The sequence below is a fragment of the Erithacus rubecula genome (assembly GCF_903797595.1).
Source record: "Erithacus rubecula genome assembly, chromosome: 2".
NCBI lineage: Eukaryota > Metazoa > Chordata > Aves > Passeriformes > Muscicapidae > Erithacus > Erithacus rubecula.
The window spans coordinates 41,444,097-41,461,572 of NC_136685.1; the positions used below are offsets into that span (position 1 = coordinate 41,444,097).

Sequence of the window (17,476 nt, forward strand, 5' to 3'; positions counted from 1 at the left end):
GCGATGCGCGCTCCGGCGGGGCCGTCGGGCGGCTCCCGGAGGCGCGGCCGCCCCGCCCCGCGCGCCGCTCCCGCTGCCCTGGAGCGCCCCCGCGCGCAGCCGCCGGTGCCGCCCGCCCGCCCGCGGGGAGGGCGGCGGGGCAGGTGCGCGGCGGCTGCGGCGGCGTGAGCCAGCGCCGGGGCCGCGTCCGCCCGCCGCCGCCGCCCCTCCTCGCTGGCTGCTGCTGCCGCCGCCTTCCCGCCGGCAGCACCGCTTCCCTCTGTGCCGCAGCTCGCCTTCTCCTCCTCCGCTCCGTCCTCCCAGTGGCTCGGGAAGGCAGAGCCCCCCGCCGGGGGCGCCCGTCGGTGGGTGCGTGCCCCCCAGCCCCCGCGCTCGCCTCGCCACCGCGGCAGCCGCCGGCACAGCCCCGCTCAGCCCGGCCACCATGGCGTGCGGGAGGTAAGCGAGTTCCCTTCACCTCTCCCTTGGCGGGTCTCGCCCTCCCGCCGGCGCAGCACCTGCCGGGGCGCTGGTGGGCGGCCGCGGGGAGGGGACGGCCGGCGGGTTTCTCCGGTGCCGGAGGAAAAGTTGCGCTGGGCGGAGGCGGAGCGGCGTCGCATTGTTGTGTGTGCGGGCGCGGTGTTCCCTGCGGGCGGCGGCGGGGCGGGTGTACTTCCGGGTTCGCACCTTTCTCCCTTCGCCGCCGCCGCCGCGCCCCCTCCTCCGCCGGCCGCCGCTGCCCCCGAGCCCGCCCGGTCCGGCCCCGGCTGCCCGCGCCGCCGGCGCGGGGCAAGGGGCCGCGGGGCCGCGCCGCCCGTCAAACGCGGACGGCGACGGCAGCCGCGGTAAAGGGCGAAGGGATGCAGCCGCCCCCCGCGCCGAGCGGGGCGCCGGGCGCAGCGCCCCGCCGGGAGCCGCTGGCGGCGGGGGCCGAGGGACCGGCCGCGGGGACGGTGCGGCAGCCCGACGCCAGGGGGCGGCCCGCGCCCCGCCGACAGACGCCGCCGGATGGCGGTGACCGCCCGGCGAGCGGCCGCGGCCGGGCGGGGCGGGCAGGGACCGGCGCGGGGCGCCCGCGGCCCGGCGGAAGGAAAGGCCGGGAGAGGAGAGCGGACTGACGGCGGGACGGGACTCGCCGGGCGACGCGTCCGCTGCGAGGCGGCCGGGGAGCGGAGGATGGGGCGGAGGCGGCGCGGCCGAAGGGTGCGGGGCTCGGCCGCCCTGCGGTAACCAGCGGCGGGGCGGGCGGGGGCCCGTGTCACGCGCGGCGCCGTGTGCGCGGTGCGGGGGGTTTAACGCGAGTGGCGGCGGGGCCGCCATCTTGGATAGCTCCCGCCGCGGCGCGGGGTCGCGGCCGGGCGCTGCCCGCCCCCGCCGGGGCTGCGGGGACCGCGCGGGGGCTGCGGGGACAGCGCGGGGGCCGGGGGCGCGTCCCGCCGGCGAGGGCCGGGCGGCTGTCCCGGGCGCTGTGACACCTAGCCCCGCCGCTGGCTCTGAGGTGCCAGCCCGGCACGGTGCGGGACGCGGTGCGGGGGAGAACAAATAAAAGTGCCGAAATGCCTCCAACACGCCTCGCTCCTCCTTGGCGGGTCCCCGCGGCGGGTCCCTGCGCCGTGCGGGTACGGCCGCGGCTTCTCCGGGCTCCGCGGGCAGCGGCCGTGCCTGCGCGCCGGCAGCTCCACTCGGCTGCCGTGTTATTGTAGTACACCATGGAGCGGGTCAGATAACCAGCTGCCGGATGAGAACATTACTCTGAAAATATGTATACAGCAGCAACGCACGCATTTTGTCCGAGCTGTAATAAAATATGCGATTGGCGTATCTAAATGGATTTGAAACCTCTTAAGTTAATTTTAAGTATCTTTTAGCTTTAACACGAAGGAATTTCCCATTTTTATCTGATAAACATATTACGGAAAGAGATTTGAGTAATTTACTTGTTTCCCTCTTACCAGTCGTTAGCTTCTTAGTGATGGTGAGTGAATTATGTACGATGGTCTCCCAGTGATGGGACAAAACAGCAGTGCACGCTACACCGATTTGTTTACAAACTTGACTCCTTTTGCTTATGTAACTGGTCTTGCTGTTTTTTTAAATAGGCCGTTCACAGAGCTCTGGGGTTTTTCCCACGTGTTTTAGAATTTCCAATCTTGCATAAAAATTGCAAGTATGGAGAAGTGTCCTGTCATTGACAAATCATCAGACACTAAGAAAATAGTTACAGCTAAATTTGGTCATAGTGAATTTAAACATAGTTGCATGTGCTTTTAGTCATATCTGGATGTAACATTGAACTGAAGTGCAGTAGTGCATGTTACCTTTTAGACTGATACCTGTATGCTCTGCTTTGCAAAACTACAAGTCATTTATTTTTAAAAGCACACTACTGACCGCCCCCACCCCCACTTAAAAAAAAAAAATATATATATAAGCCAAAACCTTAAAGCTTCAGAGGTGATAATATAGACACACTTGTTTGGAAAATTATTTGTAAGATATGCAACCAAGCCATATTCTTCAAAGGATGATGATTTATTTTCCCCTTTGGTATAAGAGTAGTAAGAATCAATGTTGAATTAAATTATGACCTAAATTATTAATACACCAGGAAGTCAAGTTTCCTTTGCTGTAGTCAAATGGATCATGTGTGTAATGGCCAAGGTAATGATTATATCTGGTGTTTGTCCTTTTCAGTAGTTACAAAAACGCAGCAGTACTAAAAAGCCTGCCTGTGTGTTTATGACAAAAGTAACTGTCTTCGGCTCTGATCTTTTAAAATACATTCTGTAAAGGACATGTGCTGCTGTCTCACTTTTATCAAAACGTTTTTATTTTAATTAATCTGGAAATGTATGAGCTGGCATGCACTGAGAATTTCACGAGAGGGAAGACAGTGATACGTAAATGAAGAAGGAAAGCGCACATGCTCTCCCTCCTAGGCCTGAACAGCTGCAGTCTAGGCCATTTGCAGGATGCTGTGGTAGGTCGCACGCAGTGTTTCACATTGCATCCCGGAGCAGAGAAGTGGATTTTAAAGCCCAAACGGTTAAGCCATTTGTTCCTCCTCTTTTTCTGCTCTGTAACCCCATGGCAGCGTTTTGTTTGCGCGGCAGCTGAAGCCCGGGGCGCGCAGCACGATCCTCGGGCGGAGGAACGCGGCACCGCGCGTCGCTCCGAGCGGGGCGCTGGGCCGGCAGCCGACACCCGAAGGAGCCCTTTTCCCTGGGCGGGGAGCCCGCTTCCGAAGGAGCCCTTTTCCCTGGGCGGGCAGCCCGCCTCTGAAGGAGCCCTTCCCCTGGGCGGGCAGCCGCGCATCGCCCGTGGCCAGCGGAGCGGCAGCGCGGTGACCCGCGGGGCGCGGCCCCGCTCGGTGTGCGCGGCCCCGCCGGTGAGCGCGGCGCTGTCCGCGGTGCTGATCGCCGCTGCCATGTTACCCGTCCCGTGCCGTGCCGTGCCGCGGTGCCCCGGGCGAGCTGCCCCGGCGGCTCTCGGCCGCTTAGCGCAGGGGTCACGGCAGGGGAGTGCTCACCCACGGCCTTCATGTAATAAATACACTGTATCGCTGTGTCGGGTGCTGACAGCAAAATCAGTGGCGAATACTACAGCGCTTCGGAGCACGAGCTCTCCCACCAACGCAGATTTTTTTTTTTTTTTTTTTTTTGTGGCCAGCTTGGGAAGCTTAACGTTACCTATATGGAATGGAAGTGTGCGGATGAAACCAGCAACTAGACAAGAACTTGGTGTTCGCTGTTTTTAAACAAAGGTTCACTTTATGAAAGGACATTCTGAAAGTGAATATCAAAACAGCGGTGTCATCAGTGAGAATGAAATAATCGCTCATGGCACAGGAAAGGTTCAGGAAAAAGCAGGTATCCATTAGCAGCAATGCAGACACAGGCATGGTTTTTTTTTCCTTTTTTCCTGTCTTTAAAAAGACAAATTTAGAAAGGTGTGCTGTCTAGCAGATATTTTTTTTCAAATTCACTTTAATATGCTGCAACATCTCTAATACATGAAAAAAAAAATCAAAACCTTTTTAATCACTGAGACAAACATTCATTTTCTGTAATTGCACACTGGGTGTTTCGAATACAGTTGAACAAGAAAAAGTAAATATGATCCTCTGGTGTGATGTGTAGAGGCTGAAAAAAAAGACAAAACCAACATGATGTGTTTCACATGGGAGGATAACAATTTAAAAAATTCATTCTGCTTCTAAAAATAGAATGAATTGATATGCAGAATGAATTGACCTTCAAATTAAAGGTCAGAGGTGACAAACCAGGACAAAGGTCATGTAGCTCATTTTCAAGCAGTTTCTAGTTTTTTCATAGTTGAACAAAAGCTTAATTATACAGAAGAGTATGGACTGTAATATTTAATTAGTCAATTCTAACAGAGAAATAAAGGTATTTTTACACAATTCCCTGTTTTCTTGAATGTAGTTCTATTAGGGAATTATTTGTACTGTTACTGATGAAAAAAATGGGTCTTGTCTTAAATTAAAATATTTAAATATATTTCTTAAGTTAACATTTAATAATCCACCATTTGTACTTAATATTACTGCTTCAGAGATGAAAGTGTTGTGTAGTCATTTTCTGCTTTTTCAGTGATTTTAGAAAAAAAAAATCCCTCTCATGCTATTGTTTCAATAAAGTTAGATTGCAGGTCCGTTCATTTTGGCATTCATGCACATGCTTACTATTTCTAGCAAACCACTTCCCCAAAATCATACTTCCAGTCTGCAGCATTCTATATGTCCATACACAATGATTAGACAGCCCTAATACTGTTTATGTGATTTTTATTATATGAACCAGGATTCAGCATTCTAAGAATTTGAATGTATTGGTTCACTTTTTATATCAATAATATCACATTTGGACTAAATCAAGCTTTCATAAATATTCTGAAGGCATTTTGTATATATTCTATAGGCTGACCATATGCAGTAATGCAACACCTAAGGAAACTACTAGAAATTCAACTGTTAAAATTTATGTACTCATTCACTAATAATTTTGGATCACATATAGGGTTTTGCTTTTCTTTTAGATACTGTATGTCCTGTACCTACTTCAGCTACTGGGGTGTGCATTGTTTTTCATATTTTCATATTTTATTTTAGATTGTGACCTTTTAGTTATATATCACCAATGTTCTTGTTTACTTTTTTTTTCTGGTTTGAATTAATAACCTATCTCCACTAAAGTTTATAAAAATTACCATTGCATTACTTTATTTGTTCGGTTGTCTTAAACAATGACTCAGTCAGAAGCCATTGACATGATGTCCACTCCACTTGAAATGGAAAAGATGTGCCTTATACTATCCACTCTTCTAGGAAAGTGAATATTGGTTTTAAAATACAGACATTCCTCTTTAACTTCTACAATGTTTGATTTGATTATTTTAATGGACAATACCCATATCAGTACTTGATAAGCATATTAAAAATACAAATTATGATAAAATCCGTCATTAGTAGTGCTCTCAAGTAATAATTCAGTGATTAAAAAACCCAACAAAAGTGAAGAAAGAAGATTCTGTGGCTTGTAGGTAAATAGCACGTACAAATAAGACAAAAGTTCTGTGCAAAGGAAAAGATATGTGAAGTGTGTCAATTTCATCAAAAGAAGTGTTAATGTAAAACATTTCAGAAAGAAGGTCTGAACAAACCATAATAAAGTTGTTATAAAAGTAAATAAAAATTATTCATTTTTAAAAATAAAACTTGTAGTGCCATCACTTTTGAGGGGATGATATTAAAATCCTACTTGGCTGCAGTATTTTATAAAGGTTATTTGTAAGTTATACAAATACTGAATTCAGCTTCATTCTTAATTTGACTTTTAGCATGTATTTTTTTCAATACTTCATTTGGCATTGTTTTGTTTGCAAATAGTTATCAAGCAGGGAAAATAAAATCTTATGCTCTATATGTAGTTTCTCACAGAAACAGACAACAAAATAACTCAATGATCAAGCTCTGAAAAAATGTTACCTATGATTTGAGAACTAGGGCTTTTAAAGTTATTTTCCTTACAAAGTTCTGCTATGTAGTAATTTAAGAAGTAAAAAGAAAAATCCATCTGAAAACATGTAATAAGATCACAAGGTAGTTTTCTCATTGTTCCATTTGCTGTGTAGCAAATCAATGTGCTTGCAAATCAAATGCTCTTACTAACAGTAAACCAACAACAAGATACTCTAAATATGTAGGAAGTAGAACAGCAGTGGTCCATTTTCAAAATTGTGGGTTTAAAAAAATCATCTTTGAATCACAAAATCTTGTTTGAAACATATACCTGGTTTACATTTTTTTATTATGATCATTGTTTAGTATATATATATTCGAATGCAGACCATAAGAAATTGCAGATTTTGCTAAATCACATGCACAAAATATGAGAATTGTATATAATTAATTTCAATCCTTTAAACTAAAATAGCCTTGTTCAGCATATTCCCTTGTTATATATTATCAATGTTTCGAACAAAATAAATGCTAAATAGTTTTTATTACTTAAACAGTTGCCAGGATAGTAGTAGCATTTAATTTTGTGGAGAAACTCTGATCCTGGAGTTGTCAAACTTTCATTGATTCCCATTCTGACATTTTGGAGTTCATTACCTTTTTTATTGCCCAAAGGAATCAGATTCCTAACAATGGTGGAAGCACATTTTAACTTTGTTTATTCCTGTTCTCACCATAATCAAATGACATTCTTACACAAAATTAAAAGTTGCATAACTGGATGCTTGCTCTAAAAACTTCATTTCCTAAAAACGAAGGAATGCTTAGCCTATTTTATATCAGGAATAAAGCATATCTGGGCTACTGCCTAGCTGTGTTATTTACTTGAAACTGTACCCTCCCTCAGATCAGTGATAAAAGAAAGTGAAATTAGCAAAGAAAGATTAAGTTTTAATTTGCTAGTGGTTCAATTAATCTTCTTAAGTCAGCATTGTAAAAATATTTTAAAATATCTCACATATGCTTGCTTTCATCTTCACATGCTAGAAAAACAGTGTAATGATGTACAAAGTATGGAGGAAAAGCAAAGAAAATTATGGCTAAACAAATAACAAAATTGTGAGAGCTTTTAACTTTATCCACCCTGTAATTACATAAGGGCATTAACAATTGAGTGTACCTTTTCAGGAAATCTTACTTTCTCTTATTTATGCATTTCAAAGTATCTATATTAAATGAATGAAATGAAAGGGAAACTGAATGAAATGAAAATGAAAAAAAAAAAAGAGTTTAAACAATGAAAACAGATGAGGAGGAAATCCATTATTTAGAACAGCACATTGAGGAATCTCAAGTAAAACAAATAAATTCGGAGTGTCAGACAACTCTCATTTGTGATGTTTGAAATCAAAGTACAGTGTGCATAATGCTTCTATCAGCAGTGAAGAACAGTAAATATGGTCAATTTTTACTGACTAGTTCAAATGACAGCAAAGTTTGTTAATTTATCTGACTGGTGTATGTGTATATATATATAAATACATTTTAAAAGCTCATGTTTTATGCTCTTACTGTGCTTGAGTTCTGTCCAAAGAGTTAAAATATGTATGGTTTGCAGCATTCATCTATTTAAGACTACAATTCTGATGTGTTAACTAAAAGAAGATATTTTCAACACTGGAATATTTTCCCCTATTCCTTTGCAACACCATTTTCCTTGTTTGTTATAAAATAAAGGATTGCTGGGTTTTGCTTTCTAGTTCTTCTATTCTCTAATCATATTAATACTACCCAGTATTCTTTACAAAAATACTGCTGGCTTTTCTCTGGAAGAAAACAGTCCCCTGGCTACTGCTGTGAAAGAAACAAGTTTAACATACTAATTTTTCTTTTCAAATTACTTTTGGAGGACAGCATATATCTTATTTAGGTGGAGTAACTATGTCTGCTTTACTTTCTAAGTCCTTTGGCAGCAAACTTATTTAAGCTAATGAATTCAAAACAATGCATATTTCAGAGAACTCCTTTTAAATAGATAAAAACTTGCTATTATTTTTTACTGCTCAGTAAGTTATCAAAAAATAGACTACATAAGCTGTTAAGTCAGTTGAATTTCAGAATGTGCTACTTGTAAGGGAAAGTGAATTACCTTTGTTGGGTGTCTGTCAGTGGATACTTTACTTTTCATTATATTTCCTATCCAGCAATAATTCCATAAGTTGTTCTCTTATGTTATTTTTCATGCTTACTGTTACAGTATCCTTCCATGTGCTATGAATGCCTAGTTAAAATAAGGATTGTTTTCAAAGGTAGTGACTTTTTCTCTGAAAAGTTCTTGCTGTCTATTGCAGTTCCTCAGCATTTATTTACTTACTTGCAGTTACAAAGTTCATGTAAATGTCAAGATAGTTTCAGAAATAAAATACCAAAATACTTTTTTGTTTTGTGCATCTTAAGCAAGCCCAGGAGAGTTCACCATGAGCCATTTCAGAGCCCAAACCTGCTTCCATTTAAATCAGAGGCTGATTTTGTGTGTCTTTCAGTAGGATATACTAAAATACATGCCAGAATAGTTTCTCATTTAAACTGTCTATTTAAATGAGTTTATAGAATTGAAATACCTACAGCTTACCAAGCTTTAGGTATTGTATCAGGAAGGTTTTTGTAATAACTATAAAAAATTAGATATCATTTTTTTCTGCTTAATAATCTACTATGTGACCCTCTAGAATATGTGATGCTTAAAAATGTGGTACAAAACTACAATACTGGAAACAAGAAAAACTTGTGCTGTTTTCTGCTACAGTTTTTAAGAACTGTACCTTCCTCCTTTGAATCCCAACACCACTCCCCCAAATACTTATTTTTAATCCCTTCATAAACTGAAGCAGGCTACATTCCAAAGCCAAGAACGGATCTTTTACTCTATGCTTGCATATTTCATTATGTTGCATAAATAATGCAGGTAAATCTGAAAGGCACAAAAGCCACACAGCCACAGGTTGGCAGAACAAAGAAGCAGATACAAGAGATTGGGCTTCAGTGCTTGAAGGTGTAAAAGCAGAGTTAGGTTTAAAACTAGACAAAAGTCCACACAATCCCAGTGGAAAACTTAGTTACTACAAAAGAAGAGGAACTGCATCAGCTTGAGAGTGTTGTTGGGCTGAAAAGAAAGATTGTACCACCCCCTTTTCCAGTTTCTGGAAAGGATTCGGGATATTTGACTGTAAGGGAAAAGAAAAAAAAAAAGAGAAAATTGGTTCTTACTTGACTTTGTTCATTCTTCTGATTTTGCTTACTTCTATTAGGATAGCAAATTTTATTTTTTATTTTAGTAAAAGAGCAGGAGATCTGTCCATGTGTTCTCTTAAAATCAGAAAAAAAGACAAAACTCAGATTTCTCTTAAACAGGTTGATACCACAATTTCTTGTTTATTTTTTATGACTTTTAGTTAAGATAGATTATTCAAAAAGAAAGTAGAGAGTGACAAGAGGACAGGCTTGTGGCAGGTGAGTTTGTGCATGCTCCTATCTAATCATCCTTCATTTGTTAAGCAAACTGGACAACCTAAGTAATAAGAATACTCCAAAACCAAAGTACTTTTCTTAATGCTTCATGCCATCTGCAGCAGGTTTTTTTCTGTGATATTTTTGTACGATATACAAAATAAGCCAGGCCTTTTTCAACTAGAGCAAATGTACACCTTTTATGAAGTTTCATGAAAGTTTCAAGTCATACATCTGTATTTGTATGACAGATTTTGTTTAGATTGAGACCTAGAATTTAGTAGCATTACATACTATGCTCTGCAGTTTTATCAGTCATAACTAAAAGCATTTTTCTGTTGATACTCATAAGTTGGCATTGAGTTACTGTTTTGACCGTGAAAGAATCCTGGGTAATTATTTTTATTGGCTTTTCTTAAATCATATACAAGGTATTACTTGATTGTTTAATATGTACAATTTAAGCATAGTAAAGACAACTCACTAGTTCTTAGGTTACCTACTGCAATTAAATATTGATAAAGGAAAAATCCACCTTCCAATATTCTGCAAATCTGTGTCTTTTTCCCCCCGTTGTCATCAACTGTGTAGCTTTCATTAGAAAGGGGCGATGGTTTTACTGGTACTGGGAGGAAGGGGAAAACCAGCACTTGATTTTTTTTCTCTTATGCCTTGGTTGTCTCACTGTGGTTCTGATGAGCTAGGTAAGTCTCAAACACTAGGTTTACAGGTCACTTCATAGAGTCCGTGCCCTGGCATTTTATGGGCTCCTAATGAGCCGTTAAACAGGAGATGAGGTAATTAAATACGGTGCTCTGGGACAGTGTACTCGGTACTGACTCCAGCTCTCTGATTTTAGGTTCCTCAGAAGACGATGAGGTCATTCAAGAAGGTCTCCTCAGGCTCAGGTCAGTCTTCTCTACAGCGTCTTACGTGGCTGACTGTGTGTCTGTGAAACTGGGGTACTTCAGCGCTTTTGTCCCGCTGACTCTCATGAACGTAATCATTGGGTGGGATGGGGAAGAATCGAAAATTTTGTGCACAGGCTTCAGAGTTCTTGTTCTGCTTCTGTAAGAAAAATAAACAATTACGTAAGGAAAATTTATTTACAATAACCCCATGTCACATACCTGTCGCAAATAATGGGAGCCCACGGGTTTTGTATGAGCTCTGCGGGACCACCACCCCGGCAGACCAATCACTAACTAAAATTCACATTCGTAGACTTATTTCCGTGCCGCTGTCACAATACAGCCACGCACCTCCTCCGATCGCCACGCCTCAGCAGTTCCCCCCGTCCAGCCCCCTGCCCAGCCCCTCTGCCGGTCCGTCCAGCCCCCTGCCCAGCTCCTCTGCCCGCCTGTCCAGCCCCCATGCCCAGCCCCTCTGTCCGCCCGTCCAGTCCCCCTGCCCGCCTGTCCAGCCCCCCTGCCCATTCCCTCTGTCCGCCCGTCCAGTCCCCCTGCCCGCCCGTCCAGCCCCCCTGCCCATTCCCTCTGCCCGCCCGTCCAGCCCCTCTGCCCGCCCGTCCAGCCCCTCTGCCCATTCCCTCTGCCCGCCCGTCCAGCCCCCTGCTCTCCCGGGTGCCCTCCGTGCAGCCGGGGCGCGGAGTTCCCCGCGGAGCGGCGCTGCGCCCCCGGGGTAGGGACGCGCGTCCCGGGGACCCCCGTGAGCCGCCCGCACCGCAGGACGCGCTCCGTGCGGCCGTGGGCGGACGGTGGCCGGCGCCGGGTGTTTGTGTGCTGGGGCGGGAGGAGCTGTCCGTGTTGCCGCCGGGCTGCCGCAGGCCAGAGCGCCTGGGCGCTTGCCCGTCGGGGAGGATGAGCTCCTGCTGGGACTGTGCGGCTGTCCCGCTCCAGCCCCGAGGCGCGGGTCCGCTCGCTCACCGTCCTAAGCCTGCCGAGCGGGAGGTGAGGCGCTGGCACCGGGCTGTGCAGCCGTTTCCTCTGCGAGGGCCGATTTTCCCTGCGGGGCGTTTGCCCTGTCAGATGGTCGCCCGCGACGACTTCCAGAGCCTCCTTAAATCCCCCGGGGCAGCGGCCGCTATCAGTTGCAAATCCGCAGCTGAGAGACGGTTAGTGTACGTGAGACCACATCCTGCGGCGGAGCTCTCCGAGTCAGTGCCTGCCGCGTCCTCCTGCCCGCGGATCCCGCGTGGAATGCCGGTGCCAGCACTTTTCCGAGTGCCCCGGCACGGCCAGCAGAGGTGCACGGACGGCAGGGCGGGCTGTTTCAACACAAAGTGTTCGCAAAGCTCATGCCTCAAACCGGGCTCCGACCCCAGCTCGAGCAGCGGCGCCTGCGAATCTCGGCGAGGGTTGCCCCGTTCCCGGAGGGAGCAGGGGCGGGCTCCGGGCATCCGGGAGCGCCCGCCTTGGGTGTGACGGCTGAGGACCGGCGGGGAGGCTGAAAAACCGAGCTCCTGCGCGGGCGGGAATGAGGGGAGAGAGTCCTTAAACTGCATTTCCCGAAAGGAGCCACAGCTCGGGACGGGCGCCGTGCGAATGCGCCTCTATAAAGCCTGGAACTTCAGAGCCCGCAGTCGCACGTCGGGCAAATCCCGTCCCTGCTCGATCCGAGCCGTGACAGCGCGCAGTTTAAAAACTAACTAAATAAATAAAAATTACAAATTGCTTATTTTCTACTATTGATGCTGGCGATTTAAAGCGAGGTTAACAAGCGGGGCCAGGGGAGCTGACGGTGTCCTGAGCGCGTCCGACCCCTCTCTCCCAAAGGCGCCGCGCCACGTCCCCGCTGGGAAGGAGCCGCATTTTTTGGGAACTGTTCAAATAAATGCCCAGGGGCAAAGCCCGGATTTAGGGCAGGCTTGCGGGGACAGACCCGCCGCTCCCCCGGCCCTGACAAAGCGCGGCTGCTGGACGGGCTGCGGACGCGCAGCGGTGGAAAGCGGCCTCTGTTCCCCCCCAGAGCGGGACTGGCCACCCCCGCCGGGCCGCTGGCCACCCCCGCCCTCGACCCGGGCGCTGCGCGGCGGCGGAAAGGGAAAGCGGCTTTGGCGCCCAAAATGTAGGTGAGAGGATTTTGGCGGGAACAGCTCCGCACCGGCACAGCCTCCCGGCCGCAGGAGCGGCGGGAAAGGTCCCCCTCGGACCACACATCTAGGAAGAGCCGGTTTCGCTGGAGACCGTGCAGAAAAACACGACGGGCATCCCGCTCGGTGCAGCAGCGGCGGGGCGGCGCCGAGCAGCCCGCCCGGGCAGCGCAGCAGAGGGGCCGGGGCGCCGCGGCGCCGTGCCTGCCCCTCCTGCTGCCCGGCCAGCAGCGCTGCCCGATATTTGGCTGGGGAGGTGGGAGCAGCACCCCGAGCTCCGCTTTCAAGTGTAAAACACGCGTTTTGTTTCAAATGCACGCGTTTGTTTGGATTTTTGTTCTTTCAATCAGTCGTTTGTTTGGATTTTTGTGCTTTGGTTTTTTTCTCTGTTTATTTTTGTTTTGTTTCGCTTTTTTGTTTTTGAGACGGGGGTCTTTTTTGAGAGGGCGATTAGTGTATTTGGATGGGGGGGGGGGAAGCTGTGCGGTTTTTGTCTTGTTTTGTTTTTGTTTTTGGGAATAGAAGATACCGAACTTATGACTTTAAAAGCTTTAGGAAGGTGACAAATAGGAAATCCAACACCACTGGTTTTGGTTACATAGTTTCAAGAGAGCTCTTGCTGTGCATGTAGAAAGACAATGATTCCAGCTTCCTATAATTGTCTTTACCAAAATTAGCATCTGTTTAGTGAACGAGAGAAATGTATTTCTTGAAAAAAGTATGCAAACCATTACCATTAAACTAATTTTTACACGAACTGTCTTGTTCCGAAGTTTGTTTATTTGTTTGTTTGTTTGTTTCTTTTACCTCTTCCCCCCTCCTTTCAGAATTAATTTTGAAGGGTGTTGGTTTGGGTTCCTTTTTTTTTCTTTTTAATTTTTTTTTTCTTTTACCCGGAGAGTTCCCAGCTGGCAACAGCTCTTTACCTTCCACAAAACTTGAAAGGCTGATGTCCCTTGCAGGAAATGAATGAGTCGATAACATCTGACACCAGTGACCAGTCCAGTGACCCCAACCTTAATTCCACTAATACTGGAGGCCTGAAAATCTCAGTAAAGACACATTGCAAATCCCCCCCTCCATTTTATAAAATCTGTACTTATTTTCCAACCAAGGAAAAACTTTGCAACCAATATATTTACATTCATTTATTTACATGGTTTTGTAGTCTTCGATTTATTAATCGAAGAACATATAGTGATTTTTTTCACTGAAATTCGCTAACAAGACATTTTGTCCATTTAATGAACTCAATGAACTTCAATAAAATTTGTGTCTGTTTAACCAATATTCTAGCCTCTAATGAGCTTTTAAATACCGAATACCGGTAAAATGAATCCATATTTTAAAATAAAAACTTAAAAAACTTTATAAAACGGGTATTTTCTGTCTTTCAAGGGGTGGCAGATGAATCTTGTATTTTATAAATGTGCCATTCCGCCACAAGATATGTGGTCTTGGGCAGTTCAAATAAGAGGTGTAAGGATTGTTTTCTTCCGGTAACCTTAATTTCTTGTTCATAACTGAGGTTTTACGTGTATCAAAATCTCGTACATTTATTATATATTAGATATCGCCCAGGTCACAAGATCCAAGCATATAAAATTACTGGAGATTTAATATTGTAAAATAATCGCTACTGTAAGCGGAAAAATAAGGTTATGAACCAAAAGCAGTGGTATGTTGCACGAATGCGTAAGGTAGGTCAGTGTAGGAAGTCGACTTGACTGTTGAAATAACCTATAGGAAATTTACGGTTGAAGACTGCAAAGGAATTTCAGGATTTAAAGCTTCTGCTCCACTTGCCATGGTGCTTGTATTTGTACACCCTTGCCCACCCTCGCCTCTTTCTTGCAAACGATCACATGGAGCCTCCACGTTGGTGTTTCACAGAGAAATGAGGCACTAGCAAGGGAATTGACGCTTTCCTGGAAGGCAACAAAAGGAGTAAACAGGCCCATGGGGGCAAAGGCGTTCCCCTTAATTGGGCAGACTGATCGACGCCACTTCCCAAACAACAGCAAGTGCTTTGCAAATGCATAAGCCCCTTGCATTCAGGTTCTGCACGGATCAGTTTGTTGCCTTGGCTTTTGTTTGTGTGTCCTTGGGATAAGAGAGGATGCTGGGGGAGGAGGGGGGAGGTTAAAAAGAAAGTCAGAGTCCTGGTTTTTACAAGATATGGGCAACCTTTAAAGCACACATATGCGTGTAGATATATATATATATGTGTGTGTGTGTGTGTATAAATATATATATTATAAATACCGCATGGAAAGACAGGTTAATGCGAGTAGGTAGTGATGAGGACAGAATATTTTAACCTGTAACTTTATGCTAAAGGAGATGGGCAGATGGTAAATAAAACTAATTCTCCCCTAATTGTTTGTTTTTCACGTTTATAAAGTATTACTTTAAAAGCGTTTGGCCGTGCGCGGAGCAGCGGGAAGGGCAGGAGGGCAGGGCTATAGCTGTGTACCTGTGAGCGCGGAAGGGGAGTGCCTTCCAAAGGAGCTGCTACCAAGCCCGTTACACATCACACATTTCTTCTGCGAATTGGATCCCCCCTCCCGCTGGCAGTGAAGACTTAAAACAGCAGTCCCCGGGCGCTGTTATTTCTCCCCTCTTTGTCCTCTTCCCCGGAGGCTTTTTTTTTTTTTTTTTTTTTTTTTCTTCCGCCCTCTTCTCCAGCAAATCCCCCTCTCTGTCATTCCTCTCCCAACTGCTGGTTGAGGTTCACTCCAATTCTCGGCTTGAAAACTGGGCTCTTATTTAGGAAGTCATTAATCACATCCCCTCCCCCGGAAAGAGATGGCGGAGAAACCTGTGAAGTACAATTCCTCGCCCCATCCCCCCTCCAGAAATGTTGTGAATCGCTAGATCTCCGCACATTCTGGGGCATATTAAGGTGATACCGCGTTTCCGGCGCGCTTTTAATTTGAATGCGAAATTAGTAACGATCCAGCCGCGCATCTGCCCGCGTTGTGCGCAGAGCGTGCCACGGACGCTTCCCGGCGTGTCTGCACACACGTGTGTCCGTGTGCCCCCCGTCCGTGTGTGCTCACACGTGTGTCCCCCGTCCAGGAGCATCTCCCCCCGGTGTGCCTGCGGTGGGCACAGATACCCCCATAATCTCCTCCGCACGGCCGCCCCTGCGTGCAGCTGTTGTTCAGCGGGCTGTATCTAGGAACACACGGATTTCTGCATGCACGGGAGGGCAGAAACCCCAGAATAATACGTCATCTCGATTTCCCGTAAAGAAGCGTGCAGATTAGCTGTCCGAAAAGGAAGGGGTGAAAAAAAAAAAAAAAAAAAAAAAAAAAAAAAAAAAAAAAAAAAGCGCCGTGTTGGAAATTTCTTGTTCATTCATAAATTATTTTGGTGTGTCAGGCTACTTGAAATGGCGATTGGCTGCTCCTGCCTCCTGCCAACCCCTTAAGGATCCGATGCGAAATTAGTAGCAAGAAAGCATGTAATTGACCGAGTCACGTGTGCGCAGGGGGCCAGAAACGGAGCGAGAGAGACGGGGAAAAATCAAAAGAGGGAAAGCACATTAGACCATGCGAGCTAAATTTGCGATCGTTCAAAATCAGGATGTTAGATTAATGCAGAAGACCACTTCGATCCACAGGGAAAGTTTTCATCTCACGAGTTTGGAGCAGAGGGCCCGTGGGGCAACATGGCCGAAGGTTAATTTTCTTTTTCTATTGTTTTACTATGATTTTCGCTCGCTCGCTCGCTCTCTCCCCCTCTCCCCCCTCCCCCCACCCCTTTTTAACCCAACTATGCATTACCCTTTTTTAGCAGCTCGCGCAAGGGGGCTTTCTCCAAACCCATTGTTACCCAGCTCAGAAACTGTTCCGTACCGCCCACACCGATTCACAACTTGAAAAGCTTTCAGGGGGCTATTGTTTGAATTGTTCCTGTTTGATTAAGCACAGTTGCAGTGGTGGGATGAGAAAACGGCCGTACACCTGTCCCAACTTTAATCGAAAGTTTATTCCAGGGAGGGATGGATACACGTTGGAAAATAGTGGTTTCGGCGCTGCATGTGCAATAACCAGTTGTGCAATCTACCCAATTTTGCTTATTCTCTCTCCTCCACCCCTTCTCGGCCGGCCTCCCCCCTCGCCCCCCCGGTCCTGCGCCTTGCGAGGAGAGACTAATTGGGCTGAGAATTTCTGTTGAGAAATGGGATCGGTCTTAAACCAGCAATATTCAAGTAAAGTATCGCGTTCCGTGCTGTAATGTGGCTGAAAGATGGAGTTAAATGGAAAAATACACGTATGTACAGAAACGTGGGCTGCCCTGGGCTCGGAGAGAGGGAGAGCCTCCGTGCGCAGTGTTTCCTCTCTGTAACCTCCGGTGATTTTATTTTTCTACGTATTTTGGGGAGAAGGTTGTTTATTTTAGGATTTAGGAAAAATACGCACTTTTCACCGTTTGCTTTTTGATTTTGTTTTGTTCGCCCCCTTTTTTTTTCCCCCTGTTCCGTTTTTTAGTAACTCCTTTATACAGCAGCAAAAGGATGTTACCAGAATTTAACTCTTTGCTTTGCATCTTGTCCCTCTCTTCCTTCTTTTTCTCCCCCCTTCCCCCCCACACCCCCACACCCCCCGCCTTTCCCTCTTCCTCAGCAGGGGCGAGTAAAGGTGGAGACGAACCCGGGAAGTTGCCGGAGCAGGAAGAAGAAGAGGAATCCCAGGTTTTGCACGGAACCGGCCATTGCAAATGGTTCAATGTGAGAATGGGATTCGGGTTCATCTCCATGAGCAACCGAGAGGGAAGCCCCTTGGAGTCTCCAGTTGATGTCTTTGTACACCAAGTAAGACCCGTTTTTGTCTTCTATCTCAGCCTGCCACATTTGGTTGAGCTCAGTGGGACTCCGGTTTTATTTGAAGAGAAGTAACCAATTTTTTTCTAGGTATTTAAGTACATCTGTAGTTAAAGAGTTGCCTTAG

The 17,476-nt window shown here is 46.5% G+C and overlaps 1 protein-coding gene across 2 annotated transcripts in view; it reads left to right on the forward strand.

The window, feature by feature from the left end:
- Positions 1 to 314: 314 nt before the first annotated feature.
- The window catches only part of LIN28B (lin-28 homolog B), a 93,424-nt gene continuing 76,262 nt past the window's right edge, over positions 315 to 17,476 (forward strand). The window contains exons 1-3 of one of the 2 annotated variants that reach the window (XM_079326222.1): positions 315 to 438; positions 10,326 to 10,374; positions 17,156 to 17,340. In XM_079326222.1, coding sequence (XP_079182348.1) covers positions 10,341 to 10,374; positions 17,156 to 17,340 — 219 coding nt within the window. In that variant the 5' untranslated portion in view covers positions 315 to 438; positions 10,326 to 10,340. Of the gene's footprint in view, positions 439 to 10,325; positions 10,375 to 16,092; positions 16,205 to 17,155; positions 17,341 to 17,476 lie in introns of those variants that run through there. The other variant, XM_079326223.1, reaches the window with a different exon arrangement.